The 23,079-nt window shown below is 41.6% G+C and overlaps 2 protein-coding genes across 4 annotated transcripts in view; one reads left to right on the top strand and one right to left on the bottom strand.

Annotated features, from left to right (window-relative positions):
• Positions 1-11,365, bottom strand: part of SLC31A1 (solute carrier family 31 member 1) — a 40,691-nt gene extending 29,326 nt beyond the window's left edge. Inside the window, exon 1 of the mRNA XM_060608971.3 lies at positions 11,204-11,365. The gene's annotated coding sequence lies outside the window, so the exon portion shown is untranslated. The remainder of the gene's footprint in view (positions 1-11,203) is intronic.
• Positions 11,366-11,539: 174 nt separating this feature from the next.
• The window catches only part of FKBP15 (FKBP prolyl isomerase family member 15), a 57,774-nt gene continuing 46,234 nt past the window's right edge, over positions 11,540-23,079 (top strand). For all 3 annotated transcript variants that reach the window (XM_060608969.3, XM_060608968.3, XM_060608967.3), the window contains exons 1-2: positions 11,540-11,694; positions 20,641-20,756. In XM_060608969.3, coding sequence (XP_060464952.2) covers positions 11,642-11,694; positions 20,641-20,756 — 169 coding nt within the window. In that variant the 5' untranslated portion in view covers positions 11,540-11,641. The remainder of the gene's footprint in view (positions 11,695-20,640; positions 20,757-23,079) is intronic.

The following is a 23,079-nucleotide window of genomic DNA, read 5'->3' as shown; positions in this document are numbered from 1 at the left end:
AGAGACACAGAATCCTAAGCAGGCTCCAGGCTCTGAGCTGTCAGCACAGGGCCCCACCCGGGGCTGTAACTCAGGGACTTCGAGATCATGACCTGAGCTGAAGTTGGACGCTTAAAGGACTGAGCCACCTAGGCACCCCTAGGTGTTTTAATAAAAATCACCTTTTTTGCACCAAAGAGGTCCCCAGAATTCTTTCTTGGATGGTAGGTCCAAAACCCCACCACTCCAAAACCCCATCGTAAGTACTGGTAAAAGTAGTTAGGCAATAGTTCTCTTTTTGTCCTGAGTTTATAACATAACATTGACCTTACAAATTAACTTCTGAGTAATAGCACACTGAACAGCACTAGAGAAATCTATAGGATTGTAATGTAGTAGGTGACTTTTGTCAAGTTTGCAATTCAACATCATTTTGGTAACGTTGCATACTTGGCCTTTACTTGAGATGTAGTCTCTGAATAAAAAGAGATTAAAAATTAAGATGTCTGGGTGCTTGGGTGGCTCAGTTGGTTAAGCGTCTGACTTTGGCTCCAGTCATGATCTCATGGCTCGTGAGTTCAAGCCCCACATTGGGTTCTGTGCTCACAGCTCAGAGCCTGGAGCCTGCTTCAGATTCTGTGTCTCCTCTCCCTGCCCCCCTCCTGCTTGCACTCTCTCTCAAAAATAAACATTAAAAAAAAATTAAGATGTTTCAAGAAAACGATACCTTCTCATCTCTTTTACTGTTCATTTTCAATTAAAATCTCATAGAATACCAGAACTAGGAGAGTGTTTAATTATCACTCTGATGTACATACCCTTTGAGCCAGCACTTCAAGTTGACCCTTGAAGAACACAGGGGTTGGGGCATCGACCCACAAGCAGGTGAAAATCTGTGTATAACTTTTGATTCCCCCCAAACTTAACTACTAATAGCCTACTGTTGACCGAAAACCTTACTGATAACATAGTCCATTAATATGTTTTATATCTTATATATATTATGTACTGTATCCTTACAATAAAGTAAACTAGAGAAAACAAAGTTTTATTAAGAAAATCATAAGGAAGGGAAAATACATTTACAGATCAGTACCATAAAAAATCCACCTGTAAGTGGACTCACATAGTTCAAACCTACCATGTTCAAGGGTCAGCTGTATATATCCTAAAGACACATTGAAACATATGTTAACTGTTATAGGAACAAAGTTATCTGTCAGAGGACTGTGATAGCAAAATATTGAAAATACAATGTAAATAGGGGCGCCAGGGTGGCTCGGTCAGTTAAGAGTCTGACTTCGGCTCAGGTCATGATCTCATTGTTTGTGAGTTTGAACCCCCCATCAGGATGTGTGCCGACAACAGCTCTGAGCCTGGAGCCAGCTTCAGATTATGTCTCCATCTCTGCTCCCCTCCCCTGCTCGCTCTCTGTCTCTTTTTCTCTAACATAAAACATTAAAAAAAATTAAAAAAAAAATACAATGTAAATGTTCATTGATTGGGCACCGATTAAATAAATAAATAATCATATTTCCATAAAATGGAATTACTTTGCAGCCATAAACAACGAGGAAGCTCTTGGGGTGCCTGGGTGGCTCAGTCAGTTAAGTGTCTGACTCTTGGTTTTGGCTCAGGTCATGATCTCATGGTTTGTGAGATGGAGCCCCACCTTGGGTTTTACACTGACAGGGGGAAGCCTGCTTGGGATTCTCTCTTCCTCTCTCTCTCTGACCCTCCCCCACCCCTGCTCTTTCTCTCAAAATAAATAAATAAACTTAAAAAGTATATACATATTATTTGTAAACATCTATACTATCAGGGTACAAGAAAGTGGTAACTAGGTCCCTAGGAGGGGAACTGGTCAGATGTGGGTAAAGAGTAGAAGGAGCGTTTTTCACTAATATCCTTTTATACATTTTGAATTGTCAACCATGTGAATATATTTCCTATTCAAAAATTATCAAGTCCAACTCCCTTATTTTACAGATGGAGAAACCGAGGCCCACGTTAGTAAACAATAACGCTAATATACTCTTTATTCAACTGAATCCGTAATACTTACTTCTCACATAAGGCTTCTGTAACAGCGGTCTAACCACGTACCCCGACCCTCTCATTTCTTCAGATGGTTCTTCAGATGGGAAGCAGCTAAGCAGGAGGGATTTCTGAGCTTTACATATCCTGCTTTAGTGACAAATAACATAGAAGCTCCTGTTTCTATGGCCCACTCTCACCTTTCCGTACATAGAAGATCAAGTGTACAACATTTTTCACAAAGGCCTTTGGCGAAGCTTTTATTTACCTGGTCTGAATAGGACAACTTAAATTTGATATGTCAAGCAAACAAACTGAAAAGGTCTTTTGGTTATGCAATGATACAAGGGCCTAAGTCCAATGGGGAGTGGACCTCCCAGCTACTATACTCCATTTCTCAGATACCCTTTGTTGTTGGCTAAGCCATATCCTGAAATCCAGCAAGCACAAGATGCACCCTTTCATACTCCTCTTACTGGATCCTTGTGTAGTCTTGACACATTTCCAACGTGCTGACCACAAGTGCTTTAGTATGATTTACATAGATTACAGTGTTTTACAGAGAGTGTGGTAAAAGTAGCAAAAACACTGGACTAGACAGAGGTGGCCCCGGGCTACAGACACATGCGCCATACGTTAGCCACATGACATTAAGCAAATCACTCAAGCCAACAAATACTAGTTTATTGCAAAATGGATATAAAAATACCTACACTCCATCAACTCATAGGGTTGGGAGGATCAAATAAAATATGTCAAAATACTTTTGATTCTAAGTTATAGTAAGGATGAAATCCTATTAGTAATAGCTTGCTTACTCATTAGATGACAAAAACTCTGCAAGGAGATGTCCAAATCACACATACGGCTCACTTCCACGTCACTTAAAGTATATAGCCTCTTGGGGGACCTGGGTGGCTCAGTCGGTTGAGCGCCCAACTTTGGCTCAGGTCACGATCTTATGGTTCGTGAGTTCAAGCCCCACATTGGGCTCACTGCTATCAGTGCAGAGCCCGCGCTTCAGGTCCTCTGTCCCCCTCTCTCTGTCCCTCCCCTGCTTACGTTCTCTCTCTCAAAAATAAATAAACATTAAGAAAAATGTATACAGTCCCTTACAGTTTGATTTAAAGAACACAAGCTAGGTTGTAACTGGTGGCTCAGTGGGTTGAGCCCACTTGATATCGGCTCAGGTCATGATCTCCCGGTGGTGGGACTGAACCCTGCACTGGGCTCAGCACTGAGCATGCAGCTTGCTTGGGATTCTCTCTCCCTTTCTCTCTGTACCTCCCCTACTTAAAGACTCTCTCTCTCTCTCTCTCTCAAAGTAAATAAACTTAAAAAAATAAAATAAGATAAAAAAGAACACAAGCTAGTCAGATAAACATACATTGGCAAAGCATTGCTTTAACTGCCTTCCTGTTATAATCAAAGGCAAAGGTCCCCCTTGCTTAAATTTTCCTTTTTTTCTTTTTAAGTAGGCTTCCCGCCCAATGTGGGGCTTGAACTCATGACCCTGAGATCAAGAGTCCTATGTTCTACTGACTGAGCCAGACGGGCACCCCTAAATTTTCCTTCGGTTATATTACAAAGGATTTTAATCATCTAGATCATGTTTTTGGTTTGCCTCTGAAGAATATTGGGAATAAATTTGGTGTGAAGCAGAAACTAGAAAGCATCTTAACTGCTACTACTTTACTCCTCCCTCCCTTTAATTAATAAAGGATGATTTAATGAAAATGCACTGAGAGAATGTAAACCAGAAAGAGAAAAGTTGTTTATTACCTCAGATTGAGGTTGCATGGTGTGGTAGAGAAAGTACTGGGCTAGGAATCAGAAGACCTGGGTTCTAGATCTGGCTCTTGGGACTTACTGTATTTGTGACCCTGAGGAACTCACTCACTCACTCATTCATTCATTCATTCATTCATTCAGTATATTGTGTACCTATTGAGTGATGGTACTGTGGTGAACTCTTATCCTCAAGAAGTCCAGTCTGTTGGAGAAGAAATACATACAAACAATAAAAAACAGTAGAAGATGTACTAAGATATAGATCATGCAGAGGGCTGTGTGGGAGCTGATAAAAAGCCATCAGAAAAGGTAGGAGGAAAAAAAAAAGGAAAGAGAGAGGAACAGGGTGGGGGTGGGGGTATACTTAGCATTCCTTTGCCTTTTATTTTATAAACCAAAAGACTAAGTTCCAGGTGCTCTTAAACTGCTTCAAAATTGTGTAAACAGCACATTTTTCACAGCACCTCTACTACCTATTTAGAGAAAAGACTCAACCTGACTAACAAAAAAGGTGCTTTAACGTGTCACTGGTCGCTAGAGTTCTGCTCTCGATAGAGATTCCCTCCAAACCATTTATCCATTTACTTCTGGAATGCAGGTTTCCATGTCAGTATACTGTATTGCATAATGTCCTCAGCCTACAAAAGCAGGTTGTATACAGAAGCCTAGGGCCTTTGTGTAAAAGGAAAAGAGGTAGGGTGGACCCTTCTCAAAGGTTTCCTTCTCTGCAGGGCCTTGCATTCCTAAGGATGGGCCCCTCCTCTGCTTGGGAAGGTCACCTAAATCTGAAATGATATGACTCAAAGCAATGGAACTTCAAAAGCATTTCCTTCCCAGTCCCTACTGTAAGATTTCTTTTGGCATAAAAGGCTCATTTTAAAGTATTAAGTATCACACTTTTGATGACTTCTCATACTTAGTCATGATCTACAAAAAACTTCTGATTTTTAAAGTGGCTTTATTATGCTAAAAGCTGCCTGTGGGAGTGCCAGCATCATCAACCTGCCCTCCCTTCTCCCTCCCCATCCCCCAATCGTGCCAGGCTTGCCAACCTTAAATGGCAGTTATCTGGGGGATGACTGGTCACTGATTTATCTGACATCTTCCACCAGTTCAAGTCATCTTGCCATTGTAAACACTTGCTTTTCCAGTGATAATTATGCCACCTTCTTCTGTTTTGCAGCACTTCAAAAAGGGATCAACGCAGAGCCAAACCAGAACCGGGAGAGGCAAAGAACAAGGTTCAGAGACTCCTAGGAGTATGGCAAAATTGTTCCCTTTAGAGCATTTAGTTTTATTTACAGTCTAGAACCTTTATTTTTCTCATTCAAAACTGAGATTATAATCCGAAGAAAAACTGGACTGAGGTTTTTAACAGCTAATACCCATGCACCCAGTAGTGTTTACCATGCCTTATCTCATTCAGTCCTCGGGTCAACTCCACGTTCCAGGACTGTTAGAAAAATGAAGTGGATACTCATATGGGGCAGAGCTAGAGAGAATTTTACTTTTTACATCATATACTCTTCTTCTTTTTTTTTTTTTTTTTTTTTTTTAATTTATTTTTGGGACAGAGAGAGACAGAGCATGAACGGGGGAGGGGCAGAGAGAGAGGGAGACACAGAATCGGAAACAGGCTCCAGGCTCCGAGCCATCAGCCCAGAGCCTGACGCGGGGCTCGAACTCACGGACCGCGAGATCGTGACCTGGCTGAAGTCGGACGCTTAACCGACTGCGCCACCCAGGCGCCCCTACATCATATACTCTTAAACCACTTGAATTTTTTCATATAACTCATGTCATGTAGGATAAATAATCCCATTTCCCACATGGCTAAATACAAACTTATCCCCTTGGCCTTCAAAGTATTAAACAAATATGGCCCTGCTCTCCTTTTCAATCTTAATCCACTACTTCCTGATGTGTTCTGCTGTCCTACAATATTTTTTTAAAATTTTTTAATGTTTATTTTCGAAGAAGAGAGAGACAGAATGTGAGTGGAGGAGGGGCAGAGAGAGAGGGAGACACAGAATGTGAAGCAGGCTCCAGGCTCTGAGCTATCAGCACAGAGCCCAACGTGGGGTTCGAACACACATACTGTGAGATCATGACCTGAGTCGAAGTTGGACACTCAACCGATTGAGCCACCCAGGCGCTCCTGCTGTCTTATACTCTTAGCAAACCATCCTCACAGAATTCTCTTAACCAATTTAAATAACACAGTAACCAGGCTATTTTCTTTCTTTTTTTTTTTTTTAATTTTTTAATGTTTATTTATTTTTGAAGGAGAGAGAGACAGAGCATGAGCGGGGGAGGGGGAGAGAGAGAGGGAGACATGGAATCCTAACCGGGCTCCAGGCTCTGGGCTGTCAGCACAGAGCTTAACGTAGGGCTTGAACTCATGAACCACCAGATCATGACCTGAGCTGAAGTCAGATGCTTAACTGAGCCACCCATGTGCCCCTTGGCTATTTTCTAATATCATGGGATTCCCTTAGGGAATTTGTGTGCTTATCAAGAGTATCAGGTATGTTTGTTAATGAATCAACTGGGGGCCTTGGGTAGTTCAGTTAAGCATCCGGCTTCAGCTCTGGTCATGATCTCACAGTGGGTGGGTTGGAGCCTGCATCAGGCTGTCTCCGGCTCTGCACTGACAGCTCAGAGACTCGAACCTGCTTCAGATTCTCTGTCTCCCTCTCTCTGTCCCTCCGCCACTGGCATGTGAGCATAGTCTCTCTCCAAAAATAAATAAACATTAATAAAAAAAAGAAATCAACTTATGCCAATTGTGTTTACTGTTATAAGAATATAATTTAATAAAGTATTATGTAAAGCAATTAAATGTAAGTGAGAAGAGGAAAACAACAGCAGCAGCTAATATTTTCTTACTACCTACCAGATGCTGTTCTAAGTGCTCCACATGAATTGACTCATACAATCTTCACAAGATCCCTAGAGACTGGATACTGTCACTGTCCCTTTTTTCCAAAGGAGAAAACCAAGCAACTTGCTCAAGGACTGCATAACTAATAAACGGCGAAACAATTTGGCTCCAGACATTAAGAGTTTAGCTACCATACTACATAGACTCTCTGGTAGTTACTTCTATGAAAACCAAGTTGAAAGCTTTGCAAAGACTAGATAAAGATGAGTCACACAGATACAGACAACTGTACTTTGTAAGTCAAAGTAGCCATAGATAATATGGCAACAAATAAGCATGGCTGTGTTCCAATGACACTATTTCCAGAAACAGAGGGCTAGGACAAGATTTGGCCGCCATGCTATAGTTTGCAGATCTCTGGGACCCACACCCTAAGAAAAGGCTTATTTTATGAAAACTATTAAATGTTTCTGTTGTTGTTATTGTTTTCTTAAGTAGGGTCCACGCACAATGAGGGGCTTGAACTCGTGATCCTGAGATCAAGAGTTGGGTGCTCTATGGGCTGAGCCATCCAGGTGTCCCAAGAAAAGCCTTATTCTTTTTTATTTATTTACTTATTTTGAGAGAAAGAGAGGGCATGTACAAGCAGGTGTGCACAGGAGGGGCAGAGAGAATCCCAAGCAGGTAACACATTGTCAGCCTGGAAACAGCTTATTTTAAAGAATGGCAAAAAGATGTTTATGCTTTAAGTTAAAATTAAATGTTTAAGATCTGTGTGTGACTAATATCTGAATGATTCCTTGTTTTAACTTATTTTTGTTGTTGGCCAACTATTGGCCCTAACTGCGTCAGATAAAAGGGCAACTCTTGTGCCATAAGAAATTTGTGACTTCTAGGTTCGAGATTGAGCCTGCACTGACAGAGCTTGGGACTCTCTCTCTCTCTCTCTCTGCCCCTTCCCTGCTTACGCTCAGTCTCTCAAAATAAATAAATAAACATGAAAAAAAAAATTTAAAAAAAAAGGAAAGAAAGAAATAAAGAGAAAAAGAAAGAAAGAAAAAGAAAAAGAAATTCGTGCCTTCTTTCCTGCCTTTTTGCTTTTGCCAAAGCCACCCCCTCAACCTGGAAAACCTTACTTTCTCATTTCACTAGGAACCACCCCAGTCATCTTCAAAGGCCATTATCTAGACCCACAAACTCCACCAAACCAGATATGATCTCTTCTTCCTTTGAAATCCCACAATAATTAATTTCTACTTATGGGACTTACTTTGCTATGTCTTCTAAATTATTTGTATACTTCAATTATCCCCGCTATTCAACCATAAGCACTTTGAGGGCAATGACTTATTCGTTTTCCTATTCCTTGCCAATACCCAGCACAGGGCCTTACACATAGAAGGTTTTCAGATATTTCTTGAATTGGGTTCTGACATTCTTCTGTTTTCAGTGACTGAACAGAAAGAACACTATACCAACTCCCCCAAACCTATATTCAATTCATATCACTATCACCACACCTATGATCTAACCTGGTTATAACTTTAAACATTAATAGTTTTTATAGTTTAATATTTACAATGCATTCACTAGTAGACTAGTATGGGTGTGCTTATATACAAGAATTATCATCTCTATGGCAAAATTACTGAGAATTTGAAAGGAATTGTTAAAATTGCCACTTCCTAGCTAATCTTCAGGGGTCAATCCATTTTATAAATACACCTAAAAACTGTGTACTTAAAACAAACAAAAATGCTTAATTCACACTTGAGATGAGGGTTGTGCTTTACTTACCTCTGCATCCTCAACAGTACTTAATAGATGTCTGGGTCTAATTCACTCCCAAAGTGTTTAGGGAGTCTGGCCCAAGCTCAGAGTGAGTTAGAAGGGCTGGGATGGGAATTCAGGTTTCTTGATTCCTGGTCCAATATTCCAGTTCAGGAAGACAGTGGCTTTTTAGTGTACCCAATCTTACTGAGGACGCCTTACCATTATCTTCCCCTTTCTCATACAGCTGATCAGAACTAGCAGCTGTGTTCCCACAATGGTGACCTAGGCATGCATGTTTGTGGTGTCTCAAAAATGTTGATCCAGATTTTATGTTCCTGCCTATCTAAAAAGGCTACTTAAATACCCTGCATGAAAACATTCCCAACTCAAGAATTCAAGATAAGCACTCAAATGATCCTTTAGCATTAAAAAAAAATGTTTATTTTTAAGAGACCGGGAGAACTAGTGCGTGTGAGTTGGGGAGGGGCAGACAGATAGAGAGGGAGACAGAGGATTCAAAGTGGGCTCCTCAGACGGCTGTGAGCAGGATGCAGGGCTCAAACTCACAAACAGTGAGATCATGACTTGAGCTGAAGTCAGCTGCTCAACCGACTGAGTCACCCAGGTGTCCCAATCCTTTAGCATTTTTTAAAAGCACTATTCAAGGGTGCCTGGGTGGCCCAGTTGGTTTCAGCTTCTGGCTCTTGATATCTGGATTCTTCTCCTTCTGCCCTCCCCCACTAGCCATCTTTCTTTCTCTCTCAAAATAAATAAACATTAAAAAAGAAATAAAACACTATTCTGATGTTTCAGTGCTGGAATGACAATGATCAGTACGAGGAAGAGGAATTAGAAAGAGCTATGTAAATTACTTATGCATTTCATTCTTTCTTTCCCTGAGAGATAGCCAAGTTCATATTCTAAACAGAGCTATGGCAAAGGGTTCCAGTTCTAGTGCTTAGGTTCCAGTGGCATCATTGTTTTCACACTGTCAGCCTTCACTGCTTTAACCATCTTAATCTTTAAAATAAACACAGGAAGCAGACCACAGCCCCATCCCTCGGTTTAACAAAGGAATCCTAACAAAAATTAGTAACACATAATATTTCTAGCTATCCTATTTCCCTCTTTCCCCTCCCCTAGAGCTTTAAACAATAGTAAAATCATCTTCAATTACCAAAAGAGACTAAGCAACCCTGACTGTTCATAGCTAGTACAACAAACATATCTATCTTTCTGGAAGGCAAGAGTCATTGCTGGGCTCACTGGGTCCCACGTGCAAAAAATCCTAAGAGCATAAGTTAAGGAATGGGAACAAGGATGAATTCCATTACTCACTGTAACAAAGAATAAGAAACCATTATTGCCAAGAGGGTACAGTACTCTGTGGCACAGGTGACCTCAAGATGAATAAAACTGTCCCTGCCCTTGAGGAGCTCACACTTTAGTACAAGTACACAAACTATAATAAAAAGCAGAACCAGGGAAGTACCAAGAGGTGGGAAGTTCTCTAGGAGGTGAATCACTATCAATCACTTCACTTCAGTATCATGTTAACAGACTAAAACTTTCAGGTAAGGGACACTTGTTATACTAAGCTGTTTGGGAGAAGCCCTGAGTGAAAGAGATCTATGGAAACGGATGCTATGCTACAGAGGCATCTGGGTGGCTCAGTCAGTTAAGCGTCTGATTGTTGGTTTTGGCCCAGGTCATATCTCAGTTCTTGAGTTTCAGCCCTGCATTGGGCTTTGCGCTGACAGTGTGGAGCCTGCTTGGGATTCTCTTTGTCCCTCCTGCGCTCTCTCTCTCAGAATAAACTTTAAAAAACTGTTTAAGAAACGGACGATACATTATCTGCTCATCTACACCTTGGCTAAATCAGGCCTAACCAGAGATGGTTTCAGTAACTCTACCAGGTTAGTCAAAGAAACACTTACACAAGACACAGAGAGGGTGGAAACTGAAGAAAGAGAAGTCCCCAACAACTGATGTTGACTTAGGTCTGTGGCAAGAAGACGAAGCAAAACCCAGACCAAGACTGGGACTGGGATTTTTGCGCTTCTAAAGTTTTCTCCTTTCCAACACTCACCCCCAGAATATCCCAGCTCTTCTGCACCTCACTTGCATCGAGAGGGGAATTCTCTAAAGATGTATGCCTCAGTCCAGCAATGAGCACTCCGTAAAGGTGCACAGTGCTTAAAACCTGATAAGGTTCTTGCTCACCCATCAGCTTGCTAACTCCTGAACCAAGAGAGGAGGAGGGATCCAGCCCCAGTCTGCCTGCCCTTTACTCTGTGTGACCTAGGACTAGTCATCCAAGGGTTTATTACTCCGTTTCCCTATTGCAAATTCTGGGATTATGAGGGGACTGGGATTGAATTCGATGACCTCTGAGGTCTAAAAGCTTCTTGACCAAGCCGGCACATGGAATTAGTGGACAAATAGCCCGTTGAATAAACAGTGAGGTCGGCCACAGGGCACAAGCGATAGGGACGTCAAGCCCGTTTTATAGACGGGGAAAGTGAGGCACCGAACACCCTGCCCCAAGGTCACTCTCCCTATGTCACTGTGGGGCCTGACCGAAAGCGCAGTTCTCCAGTCTGCCAGTCTCGGGCCCTTTCTCCTTTCACAGAGCGGATTAGAGTCGCATGGAGGGTCCTTGTCCCGGAGGCGAAAGGACTGTTCCTGTGCCAAAGGTGGGAGAGGGCGGGGGGGGGGGGGGGCGGGGGAGTTGCTTACCTTCCAGATCCAGTCTTGCCACCGGCACCTCCCTCTTGGAACCTTAACCCGTCACCAATCGCACGACTCTTCGGAAGCCCCCTCCACTTATGCCCGGCTCGACGTGTCCACGACAGCCACCGAGGCCGCGGATTCCTGCCCCTGCCCCGCCCCCTGCCTCGTTGGCCAATCCCTGCGCAGGATTTTGGAGCTCCCGCGGATTTCACCGCCTCTGCAGGCTGGAGAAGCTTTACGTCACTGGCGCGCGTGCCTGCGAGGCCCTCCCATTTGCCTTTCCCCCACCTTCTCCAGACCTTAGGCCCCTCCCGGCCGATCAACCGTGCGAGAGTTCGTCCTGCCGGAAAGCAGCACGCCGCCGCGGCATTTCACGACGTCAGCGGGGAAAGGCCCCGAAAACCTTCCGACTGCCCCCCTTGCGGCTGGGTGAAAGGCACCGCGATGTTCGGTGCGGGAGACGAAGACGACACCGACTTCCTCTCGCCTAGCGGCGGGTGAGTGACTGAGAAGCGTGGGACCGAGGGCGTGGCTGAGAGAACCGGGCAAATGGTTGGAGGGGTCGCTCTCAGACTTCTTCCCTACTTCCGGGTCCAGACCCCTGCCACATTCCGGTGCTCTACAGGTTTCAGAATCCCGGCAGAGTTCGCAACTGCGCTGTATCTGTCCACCTCGATTCTGGACCCGGCATGTCCCCTGGCACTCAGTATGGCCCTAGGGTTCGCCTTTTGCTTTGTGGGTCAGTTTCTCCTTCTGTGAAATGGATTACTGATGAGAACATCTGCCTCAGGGTTTTTATAGGAGTCAGTTGAGGTCGATATGACACTTTCTGTTCCCCGGGGACAAGGCAGTGACACTTCAGAATTGGCCCTTCTGGGTCAGCTGCAGCATCCTTCAAGGCCTAGCTCAGATGGCACCTTTTGGTCCTTTCGCGACAGACCCAAGCAGAATGCATTGCTTTCTCTTCCTTATTCCCACAGCTAGGCTGATTACCTCCATCCTTGCAACACCGAACCTATTAGATTATGAACCCTGACGGAACAGGGACTGCTTAGGTCGTTCATCTATGTCTAGAGCTCAGCGCTGTACTTAGTGTGTGCTCCGTCAGTGCCTGTTGAATGAATGATAGTTGTGAAATTGCACTCTAAAGCTTAAAACCAGTATAAGAGACAGCGGTTGCTATTCCCTGTCCCCAGTCATTGTGTCTGTTAGCCTGGGGCACAAGTCTTCACGTGGCAGGATTTTGTCTGTTCTGATAATCAGTTTAGCCTTTTCCCTCAGGTTGTGTCAGTAGACCGCTTGACCTTTGAAAGTGAGCTGCCAGTCCTGATCCTTGAAGAGCCTTTTTTGAACACATGTTTAACAAATTTAAGAATGTACAGAGAATGATGAATACATCAACATACACCCCTCATCTTACTGACTACTAACAGATTAAGCTTCTGTGCCTGCTCTCAAGATGCTTCTACTCCTGTTGGAGAGTTCAGTACAAGAATGACCATAAAATGACTCTGGCTGTCTTGGTCTTCCATAGGATCTTTTGACTTACTCTGTGACTGAATTTGTATTACCTACTCTTAAGTCCTTTCTTCACACCTCACCACCCCATTCCACCCTTGCTTTCACTTTGAATGGCCCACATCCACTGAGTTCCACTTTGGGTTCTTTCAGTTACTCAGTTATTTTAAGAGTTAAGCAATGCTTTGAGGGGCGCCTAGGTGGCTCAGTTGGTTAAGCGTCCAAGTTCGGCTCATGTCATGATCTCATGGTCCGTGAGTTCAAGCCCTGCATCAGGCTCTGCTGACAGCTAGGATCCTGGAACTTGCTTCAGAATCTGTTTCTCCCTCCGTGCCCCTTCCCTGCTCACGCTCTGTCCATCTCTCTCTCTTTCTCTCAAAATAAATAAACATTTAAAAAAAAAAAAAGAGTTAAGCAATGCTTTGGTTCCTTTTTCCCTATTCTACCTAAAACACTAAAATTTCTACATAGTCCAGCCAGTTGCTGTTGACATAGTCAGCTTTTTGATTTAGGCCTAACTCACCTATTTAAAACAAACAAAAAAAAACCCATTAGATGAGCTAGCAATTAGATCCAGTTAAAAAATAACAAGATGAACCCAATTTAAAAGAGCAAAAGATTTGAATAGATATTTCTCCAAAGAAGATGTACAAATTGACAATAAGTATGTAAGAAGATGCTCAACATCATTAGTTATTAGGGAAATGCAAATCAAAATCACAACAAGATACCACTAAGACAATAATGGGCCGGTAAGCATGTAGGGAAATAAGAACTAAATATGGGGAGAACTTACTTTGCATGGTAGTGAGTTACTGTAAATATGGCCATGCAAGCTGAAACTGTACAAAGCAAGCTTAATAATCAATGGGAAAGATTATAATTGTTTCACAGCCCTTAAAATTTTTGGTTGAAACAAACTGTTGGTACATTGAGATTTAGTGTTTTATTTCTTTTTAAAAAAAAACTTATCAAGAAAAAAAGTCAAGTGCTTGACTTCTCTTTGTATAACTTATGATATGGAGTGAGCATTTTTTCTGTTTTGGGAAGTTGTCATATTTCTAAGTTTGGATCAGCTTCTGATATTTTATCCTTTGTGTTTTCAATGTTGTAAAATACTTGTAAGAGTTCCTTTAATGTGAAGTTTTTGCCTTGTCATTTATTCTAGGACATTTGTCATAACCACTTATTTATATTGATGTTTGCCTTCATTAAATTCCTCCGACTCTATATCTAGAGTCTCTCAAACAGCAGTGGTGTCAATTCCTCAGTTTACATTTCTTCTATAACTTCGTTTATATATGACCCAAATTTCACTGCCAGCATTATCATGCTAGTTTCTGTGCTGCACTTTTATCTTTGTTGGCCAATTCCCTCTTTTGAGTATCTATTTTTGTAAAATGTCGCATAAGTTTATCACTGGGAGACAAGACAGCACAAGCACATGCTTTGCTCTTTGTCTCTTGAACTGGAAAACAGGTGTGCAATATCCAGTCACCAACAGACTGAAAGAAATGACACTCTTGGTCACTGATCATACGTGTGTCTGTCGTGTAGTGATCTGTGGACTGAAGAGCTAGCTGCAAAGTTTGCACTTTATGCATTTACTTACAGTTAATATACCTTTATAAGTGAAATTTGCACTGTGCTGTTGAGGGACGAGTATTAGTTTAATTAAGACATACTAACTGAAGATGCTGCATGTAGGAACTGTGTAAGCTGAGGGCTTCTTGTAGTAGAGCAGCAACTTCCATAAAGCAAAACTACAAGATATAAAAGGACAAATAGACACATTAATAAAGAAGACTGTAACAAACATCTCCCAAACCTAGAATAAGTGGATAAAAAAACTAGTAAGGATATATTTTTTAAAAGAGGGAAAGAGCCTTTTGAATCAGTATTTAAAAAAAGTTTCTTTTTAATATTTTATTTATTTTTTAAAATTTTATTATTTTTTTAAATGCTTATTTATTTTTGAAGGAGAGAGAGACAGGGTGTGAGTGGGGGAGGGGCAGAGAGCGAGGGAGACACAGAATGTGAAGCAGGCTCCAGGCTCCGAGCTGTCAGCACAGAGCCCGACGTGGCGCTCGAACCCATGAGCTGTGAGATCATGACCTGAGCCGAAGTCGGACGCTCAACCGACTGAGCCACCCAGGCGCCCTTAAGATTTTATTTTTAAGTAATCTTTACACCCAAAATGGGGCTCAAACTCCTAACCCCGAGATCAAGAGTCACATGCTCTATCAACTGAGCCAGCCAGGTGCCCCTATAAGAGATACTTTAAATTCACATTCTTCACTAGGTGAAAATATTGGGGAGAAGTCTATAAACGAATGTTAGAGCTCCCAACTTTTATGCAGTGAGCAGTCTGCTACTGACTGAAAAGGACAGGATAAAAACAGTCATGTGCTCTTTGCCAGATTGCTGGCCGGAGATAGTTCTTGGTGGCTCAGCTGTGCTGCTTTTCTGAGTAGGCCCATCAAGGACATGAAACATTTTAGTCCTGGGCATTTATCTATGCTCTTAAACATAGACAGCAGCTACCTGAATGATAAAAGACTTAGTAAACAAAGTTGTGCATATAACTTATTTTTATTCCCAGTAATAACCAGAAAAAACAAATCAAATTTAAGATTGAGAATATCGTAAGTTTTCCCAGCAGTCTCTGATTTATCTATTCCTTCTTTGTTTTTTCCTGAGGAAGTAGAACATATGACAGTGGGTATTGCAGTTGCTTTCCACTTCCTCTTATAACTGTAGTTTGCTGTAAATATACTTGCTTATTAATTTTCATGTATTTTGACTTGCCTTGATTCCATTTAGGATATTCAGGCCTGGTAGAAGCGGGAGCATTAGTGTCTTGGATGGCTGTCAAGATGATTGATAATCTGTGTTCCAGTTTCCAGGCCTCTTCAAACCCATGCTTAACCTAGAAGTAGTAATCAGGAAGCTTGCCTTTTTTTTTTTTTTTTTTTTTTTTTTGGCTCTTTTCCTACCATGGTGACTTTGAAATGAAGAAATGTGTGAGTGTCTGCTTAAGTGTATGGTACTTCACTTCATCCAATACAGATAGGAATAAGGCACAATTCTTGCCCCTAGGAAACTCCCAGTTTAGTAGTGGAATAAAACCAATCCAGTAATAATAATCACAAAGCATTTTTAAGAGGCCAGATATGTAAATACTTGTTTTTATGTAATACATGTTTTAGACTAAATAAAAGGTATATGTAGGCAAATCTGATTAGCATAGTAATGAGAAGCCACCAGTGTAGAGGTAGAAAAAAGAGAAATCTAGGGGCACCTGGGTGGCTCCATTGGTTGAGCATCCAACGTCGGCTCAGGTCATGATCTTGCGGTTTGTGAGTTTGAGCTCCACATTGAACTCTGTGCTGACAGCTCAGAGCCTGGAGCCTGCTTCAGAGTCTGTGGCTCCCTCTCTCTCTGCCCCTCCCCTGCTCGTACTCTCTCAAAAATAAATAAACATTAAAAAAATGCATAAAAAAAGATAAATACGGAACTTGATTATCAGAAAGTATTTTAGGTTCTGTAAAGGATACAGAAAAGTCTAGATTCTAATGTTGATTCTGCCCCCAGTGAGGAGTGTAACTTTAGACAAATCACTTCTCATCTTTGGTTCTCCATACCCTAGTCTATTAAATATTAGGCTTGCCCTAGGTGATCTTTGAGACCTTTTCCAGTTCTATATTTTTGTATTTATGCTAATAGCGTTTTATAGTTACAGGTCAGTTTGTGCCCTGATTGAGCATGCTTTCTCCCTCACAGGGGTATCTGAGTTCAAATTACATTTTAAATATATATATATTTTAAGTTTATTTATTTATTCTTGAGAGAGAAAGGTGGGGGAAGGGCAGAGAGGAAGAGAGAACCCCAAGCAGGTTCCATGCTAACAGCGCAGAGCCTGACATGGGACTTGAACCCACGAACCCTGAGATCATAACCGAAATGAAGAGTCAGACACTTAACTGACAGACACCCTCAAGCAACATTTTTAGGTAACAGGAAATATGCACATGTGTCTAAAATACATACTCTATGCCAGGTACCATACTAAGTATAAATATACATTATCATATTTACTTCTCCCCACTGATCAATTAGGTGGTTTTTACTATTATACCCATTTTACACATGGAAAATTAAGGGTCAGAGAGATGAGTTGCCCAGGATCACATAACTATAAAGTGAAAGAGCCTGGATTTGAAATCAGGCAATCAGATTTCTACTAGACTGCCATGTGCCCATTATTATTGTTGTAAAAGTAGGTGTTTGATGCCATAGTTCATAAAAGAAATACTTTAACAGGGGCGCCTGGGTGGCTTGGTCGGTTAAGCGTCCGACTTCGGCTCAGGTCATGATCTCACGGTCCGTGAGTTTGAGCCCCACATCAGGCTCTGTGCTGACAGCTCAGAGCCTGGAGCCTGTTTCAGATTCTGTGTCTCCCTCTCTCTCTGCTCCTCCCCTGTTCATGCTCTGTCTCTCTCTGTCTCAAAAATAAAAATAAACGTTAAAAAAAACTTAAAAAAAAAAAAAAAGAAATACTTTAACAACAAAAAATCCCTTTTTATTAAAATATATTAATATAGTATAACTGCTGTGTGTTACTGTTTTTGATGAGAAAAGAAAAGGAGTATGAAACTAAGGCTAGATAAAGACTTTGGCAACTAAATGCATTGGCTAACATTTATTTTTAAAACGTAATTAGTGCCATGATGACTTCCCATAATTATAAACATAGACTCAAGTCCAGAGTTAGCAAGCCCATTCTTGCTACCAAAGAGAAATGTGTACATTTGAGAATACTTTAGAAGTAGAAAAATAATAATTTACAAGAAACTTATGCCCCTAAGTCTATATAGAGTTTATCTAAGAAAATTAATAGAAAATAGAATGGATTTGAAAGATAATTGGGTTGACCTGGCTTTTGGATTGGTTTTGCAGTCATCAAGGCTGGCCTTTAGAGCATCTATGGAAACATAGTTTACATGACATTTCTGTCTTTCCCTTGAGAAAAACATACCTGCAAAATTAAAACAGCAAATCCAATACCCATACCCATACTAAAGATAACAAGGACATTCTTTTCTTGTCACTTATTTGTGCATAAACTCTTCTATGTTAACTAGGTTCTAAGTTTTGTAAATTTTTCACTGTGTTAAAGGCATTGCCCAAATCTCCCAGAATCTTATTCTTTTAGGGAATCTTCCCAGATTGTCTCCATAAAAGGAGAAATCTTGGTTTCCTTTTAATTTTATTAACATTTGTTGATGTCTTATTTAGGCCAGTACTGCTCTTTATGCTTGAAATCTCATTTAAACCTCTTAGTCCTTTAAAGTAGGCATTGTTGGTCCCATTTACAGGAAACTTATAGTATACTATCTTGAAAGAACAGGGTAGTAGTTGCAGATTATATTAAATTTATTTTGCAAAATGTTAGTATGTATTAAACTTTAAAATTATTGAGGGAAAAGACCCGAAAAAGCTGTGTAGTTTCAATATATTTTTTAAGGTTTTGTGTGTGTGTGTGTGTGTGTGTGTGTGTGTGTGTGTGCTTTTTAAATTTTTTTTGTTTTTTGTTTTTTTTTGTTTTTTTGTTTTTTTGTTTTTTTGGGTTTTTTTTGTAATCTCTATACTCAACAATGTGGGCTCGAACTCAACCCCAGATTAAGAGTCATATGCTCTACCAACTGAGCCAGCCAGGCACCCCTCAATATTTACATTACCTAAACCAAAGATGCCTTTGGAGAAAAGGAGCTCAGAGCTAGACTAGACTTTGAGTTCATTTATTGAGCCTGTTACATACCAGACCCTAGGCAAAATATTCAGTCAAGTGGTGATTACAATAAATTGTCAATTATCATGTTATATAATTACTGATTGATAACTTATATTAATCTATGTGGAGTATAACTCCATACAACAGCTGCCTGATATATATCTCATATTATAGTTTGCAATTATTCTTTATGTAATGCCAATTTCTTTGTTAGAGTATATAAGCTCCTTGAAAATAGAACCTAGTTTTGCTCATCAATATATACTCAGCATTTAGCACAGTGTCTGATACATCTTTCTTGAATGAAGGAAGAAGACTCCTATGGGAGTTCCTAAGAAGGTCATCTAACTTAGATGAGATTTGAGATTAGGGGCAGCTTCCAGGGGAAAGAAGGAAGAGGAAGAATGTTTTAAGCAGAGGGAACTGCATATCCAAAGCTAGGGATTAGAAAGAGCTTGCCTTATTTGAGAAACGAAAAGTTCTGTGTAGCACACAGTTGGAGATGAGAAGTGGTCAGATAGGAAGCTGGGAAAGTATGGAGAGGTGAGGTCTTGAAGGGCTTTATAAAGCCATCTTGTGGAGTTTGGATTTTTATCTTGGTAATGTTGAGGTGTTATTGAGGGTTTTAAGTAGGGAAGAGACTTGGTCAAGTTTAGTTTTTAGAAAGAAAACTGTGAATGCAGTGGGGAGAATGGATAAGAAGCAGATAAGACCAGGGCAAGGAGGTGAGTCAAGAGGCTATTGGAGTAATTTAAGCTAGATGGATATGATGGTGACCTGAACCAGGCAAGTGGTAGTAAGAATGGGAAGTGCAAGGGTTCAAAAAGTACTGAGCAAGTAAAATCAAATGGACTCAGGGGTTGGTCATGAACACCAGGGGGGTAAAAGGCAGGGATGATGCCCAGATTTCAGTTTTGGCCGTGTATGTTTGCAGAAGAGTTAACACAGGGGATGTGACAACATCATCCTTAGAAAGTCCTGTTTACAAGGTTGGCTCTTGGCTGGCATCTGGGAACTTAATTGGTAAACAGTTCCACACACTGATACAAGCTTCCCATAAATGATGAAGTGACTTACTGTGCCTAAAGTGTTTATGCAAACAGTATGGTTTGTACTGCACCTTGCCTTCTTTCTGGGAGTGTAGAATTTTGGTTCAGGGGCGCCTAAGTGGCTCAGTCACTTGAGCGTCCTGACTCTTGATTTCGGCTCAGGTCATGATCCCAGGGTCATGGGATCGAACCCCCCCCCCCCCAAAGGGAGTCTGCTTAAGATTTTCTCTTTCTCTCACCCTCTCCTCTCTCCCCCACTCACACACTTGCTTGCTTTCTCTCTCTCTCTCTCTCTCTCTCTCTCTCTCTCTCGGAAAAAAAAAAGGTTGGGCAAAAGAGGAAGAGTTCAAGGAGCTAAACAAGAAGCCAAAGACATGGGAAGATGAGAAGGATCCCATGAGCATTTCTTGATGTCTTACTTGGACCAGTTCCTCCTCCCACCCCTGCAAATATCCCCCCAGAAGTCAAGGGAAGAGTTTGTTTGAAGAAGAACAAATTAGTTGACAGTGTAAAAAGGCAGCATGAAGACCAAATAAGATAATGACTGATAAGCTGTGTTTAGTAACAAAGAGGTTGTTGGTGACCTTAGCAAGAGCAGTTTCCTTGGAATGGTTGGGGCATAGGATTCATTGCAAGGGATGGTAAAAGAATGGTTCTGCCTATTAGGTGAAATGGTAGGACCATGTTTGTTTGATGGAGTAAGTATGGAGTACAGTTTTATTTCAGTGTAATAAATTAGTAAAAGGTAGGAAACTATGACTTGCTAAAGGCAAGAATTTATGGTTTGAAGAGACCACAGAGAGCATCTAGACCAATCACCGCAATTTACATACAGAGAAACTGAGGTCCAAAAAGAAGAAATGCCTTGATCAAAGTCCTGAGGACAGGCAAGGTCAGCTGATGCTGTTCAGATCAGAAATACAATCTTGATTTTGAAGACACTTAGCTGTCACTTCCAGTATTGAATGGCAGGATATACAATCAAGGAGGTATTCGTTCAAAGTTGGAGGTGAGCAGCTTTCATAATAATTCCGGGTTTGAGATATGTCAAATGAAATGTCATTTTCATTTTCTACTAACAGTGCCAGATTGGCCTCTCTTTTTGGCCTGGATCAGGCATCTGCTGGCCACGGAAATGAATTCTTCCAGTACACAGCCCCAAAGCAGCCTAAGAAAGGCCAGGGAACAGCAGCAACAGGTAAGTTATGAGGTTACGATTGGCCCCTAACAGGTTAGTTGGAAGGATGAACAGCCTTCCAAAAGTGACATGCCTCAATCAGTCTGGCCAAGCTCACCGCCAGCGGTGCATTCTCTCTCTAAGCTCTGAGATCGAATTCCAGCAGCTGGACAGAGTGTGTCCTTTGTCGGAAGTTAATGGAGGGAGGTCTCAGGCAAACTCTTTTACCTCCTGTGAACAGCACTCTCTAAAACTGCCTGAGGCACTCTAAGTAGGCACTGTCCAATGTTTTGGCGAAAAGGAAGAGCTGCTTTTCACTTCTTTTACCTGGATAGGTTAGATGTATCCTGACAGTGAATTTTTCCCAGTTAGACAGTGATGCTCAGTGCTATATCCCCCGTACCCTTCATTGTGATGGAGATGCATTGAATGAACATTTGTTGAATGAAAGGAGAGAAAAGGGCAACTAATATTTCTAAAATGCCTGCTATGTGTCTGGTCTCAGATGCTTTACATAGATTGCCTTGTTTAATTATCTCAACAGTGCTGTGAAATAGGTAAGACTACCCCCAGTTTAGAGGCTCAGAGAGGTTTAGGGACTCCATCAAGGTCCTACAGCAGTAAGTGACATAATTGAAATTTGAACCCTAACCTGATTCACTCCAAAGCTCTTCCTCTATATTTTGCTTTCTTTGTGTAAGAACCTGAAGAGGAATGAAGGACCAATAGAAATAACCCTAAGCAGAACAGATGGTAAGGGACATTAAATTAAGTGTTTCCTGAATGAAGATGAAAGTATTGAGTGCCTTTTACATACTAGGCACAATGCTGGCCCTGAGGATGTTGTTGGGGTATTGAGGGTTTCGAAGAATTGCAACGGATATCATATGGCCCATAAGCCTAAATTATTTACTGTTTGGCCCTGTACAGAAAATGTTTGCTGACCTCTGCTCTAAATCTTACCTGTCACTTTTAGCATCTTTGGTGTAGATTTCTGGTCCTGTTCTCCAAGCCATCACCTGGCCAGATTTCTAGTAGGCTATGCCTCTACATTTCCTCTGGCATATCTCTTCATCAGCAGTGTGATTCTGACTCAATTTAAAGTGGTTGAGTTAATGGATGTGGATTAAAATAAACAACCCCAGTCTCCACCCAATGAGGTAACTTGATTTTGTTTTAATCAGAAAACAACAACTATGAGCTAATTACACTTTTAAAGGGAAATTATAGAGGCATTTCAGCTTAAAAATTACCTACACAGTAATGTAAAAACATTACATTTTGTATCTTATGTAAAAACATCAGATACAAAAGACAAACCTATGGATAACATTTACAACAACACCCGTTGAAAAGGTATCTTCATGAATATCCCAAAATATAAGCAGGTCTGGACAAGCCACAAGGCTGTGTAGTATCAGCATTTGCGTGGGAGCATACAGGGTAGTGGTGGGATATCTCCATCAGAAAATGGGAGAACCCCAAGTAGCCACCAAATGTTCTTGGAAAATATGGCAGGCCAAGCTGAAACTGGAAGGCGTTTTGCCCACTCTAATTGTGGCTAAGTACAAGGGGTTGATAACGGGGACTGGAAGAGCTAGAGTAGTCTCACTCCTATGAGCTATTTTTTTTTTTTTTTTTTCTTTTTAAAAGTAGGCTCCATGCCCAGCATGGGGCTTGAACTCATGACCCTGAGATCAAGAGTCACAGTCTCTACCAACTGAGCCAGCCAGGTGCCCTGCTCCTATGAACTTTTGAAACTCACCCCCTAGCGTGGCCTTCCAGGACAGGCCCCCACACTGAAAAGAACCTTCTGGGAGTGGAATTAAAATTGAAGAAGATAGGGATATATTAGAAGTGAAGAAGAGAAGATCCAAATAAAAGTAGGGATGGGGTGGGGTGCCTGGGTGGCTCAGTTGGTTAAGTGGTCACATTGGGCTCAGATCATGATCTCACAGTTTATGAATTCAAGCCCTGCATCAGACTCAGTCCTGACAGCTCAGAGCCTGGAGCCTGCTTCAGATTCTGTGTCTTCTCCCTGCTCCTTCCCTACTCGTGCTCTGTCTCTCTCTCTCTTGTTCAAAAATAAATAACCCCCCCCAAAAAAAATTAGAAAAAAAAAAAAAAAGTGTAGGGATGAGGCACCTGGGTGACTCAGTTGGTTGAGCCTTCTACTCTTGATTTCAACTCAGGTCATGTCCCAGGGTTGTGAGATTGAGCCCTGAGTCAGGCTCCACACTGAGCATGGAGCCTGCTTGAGATTTTCTGTCTGTCTCTCTCCCCATCTCCCTCTCCCTCTCTTTCTCCCCCCTCCCCCTTCCCCTCCCCCTCCCTCTCCTTCTCT

Source organism: Panthera onca, chromosome D4 (genome assembly GCF_046562875.1).
Source record: "Panthera onca isolate mPanOnc1 chromosome D4, mPanOnc1 haplotype 2, whole genome shotgun sequence".
Classification (NCBI taxonomy): Eukaryota; Metazoa; Chordata; class Mammalia; order Carnivora; family Felidae; genus Panthera; species Panthera onca.
This window is presented reverse-complemented; position numbering and strand designations above follow the sequence as displayed.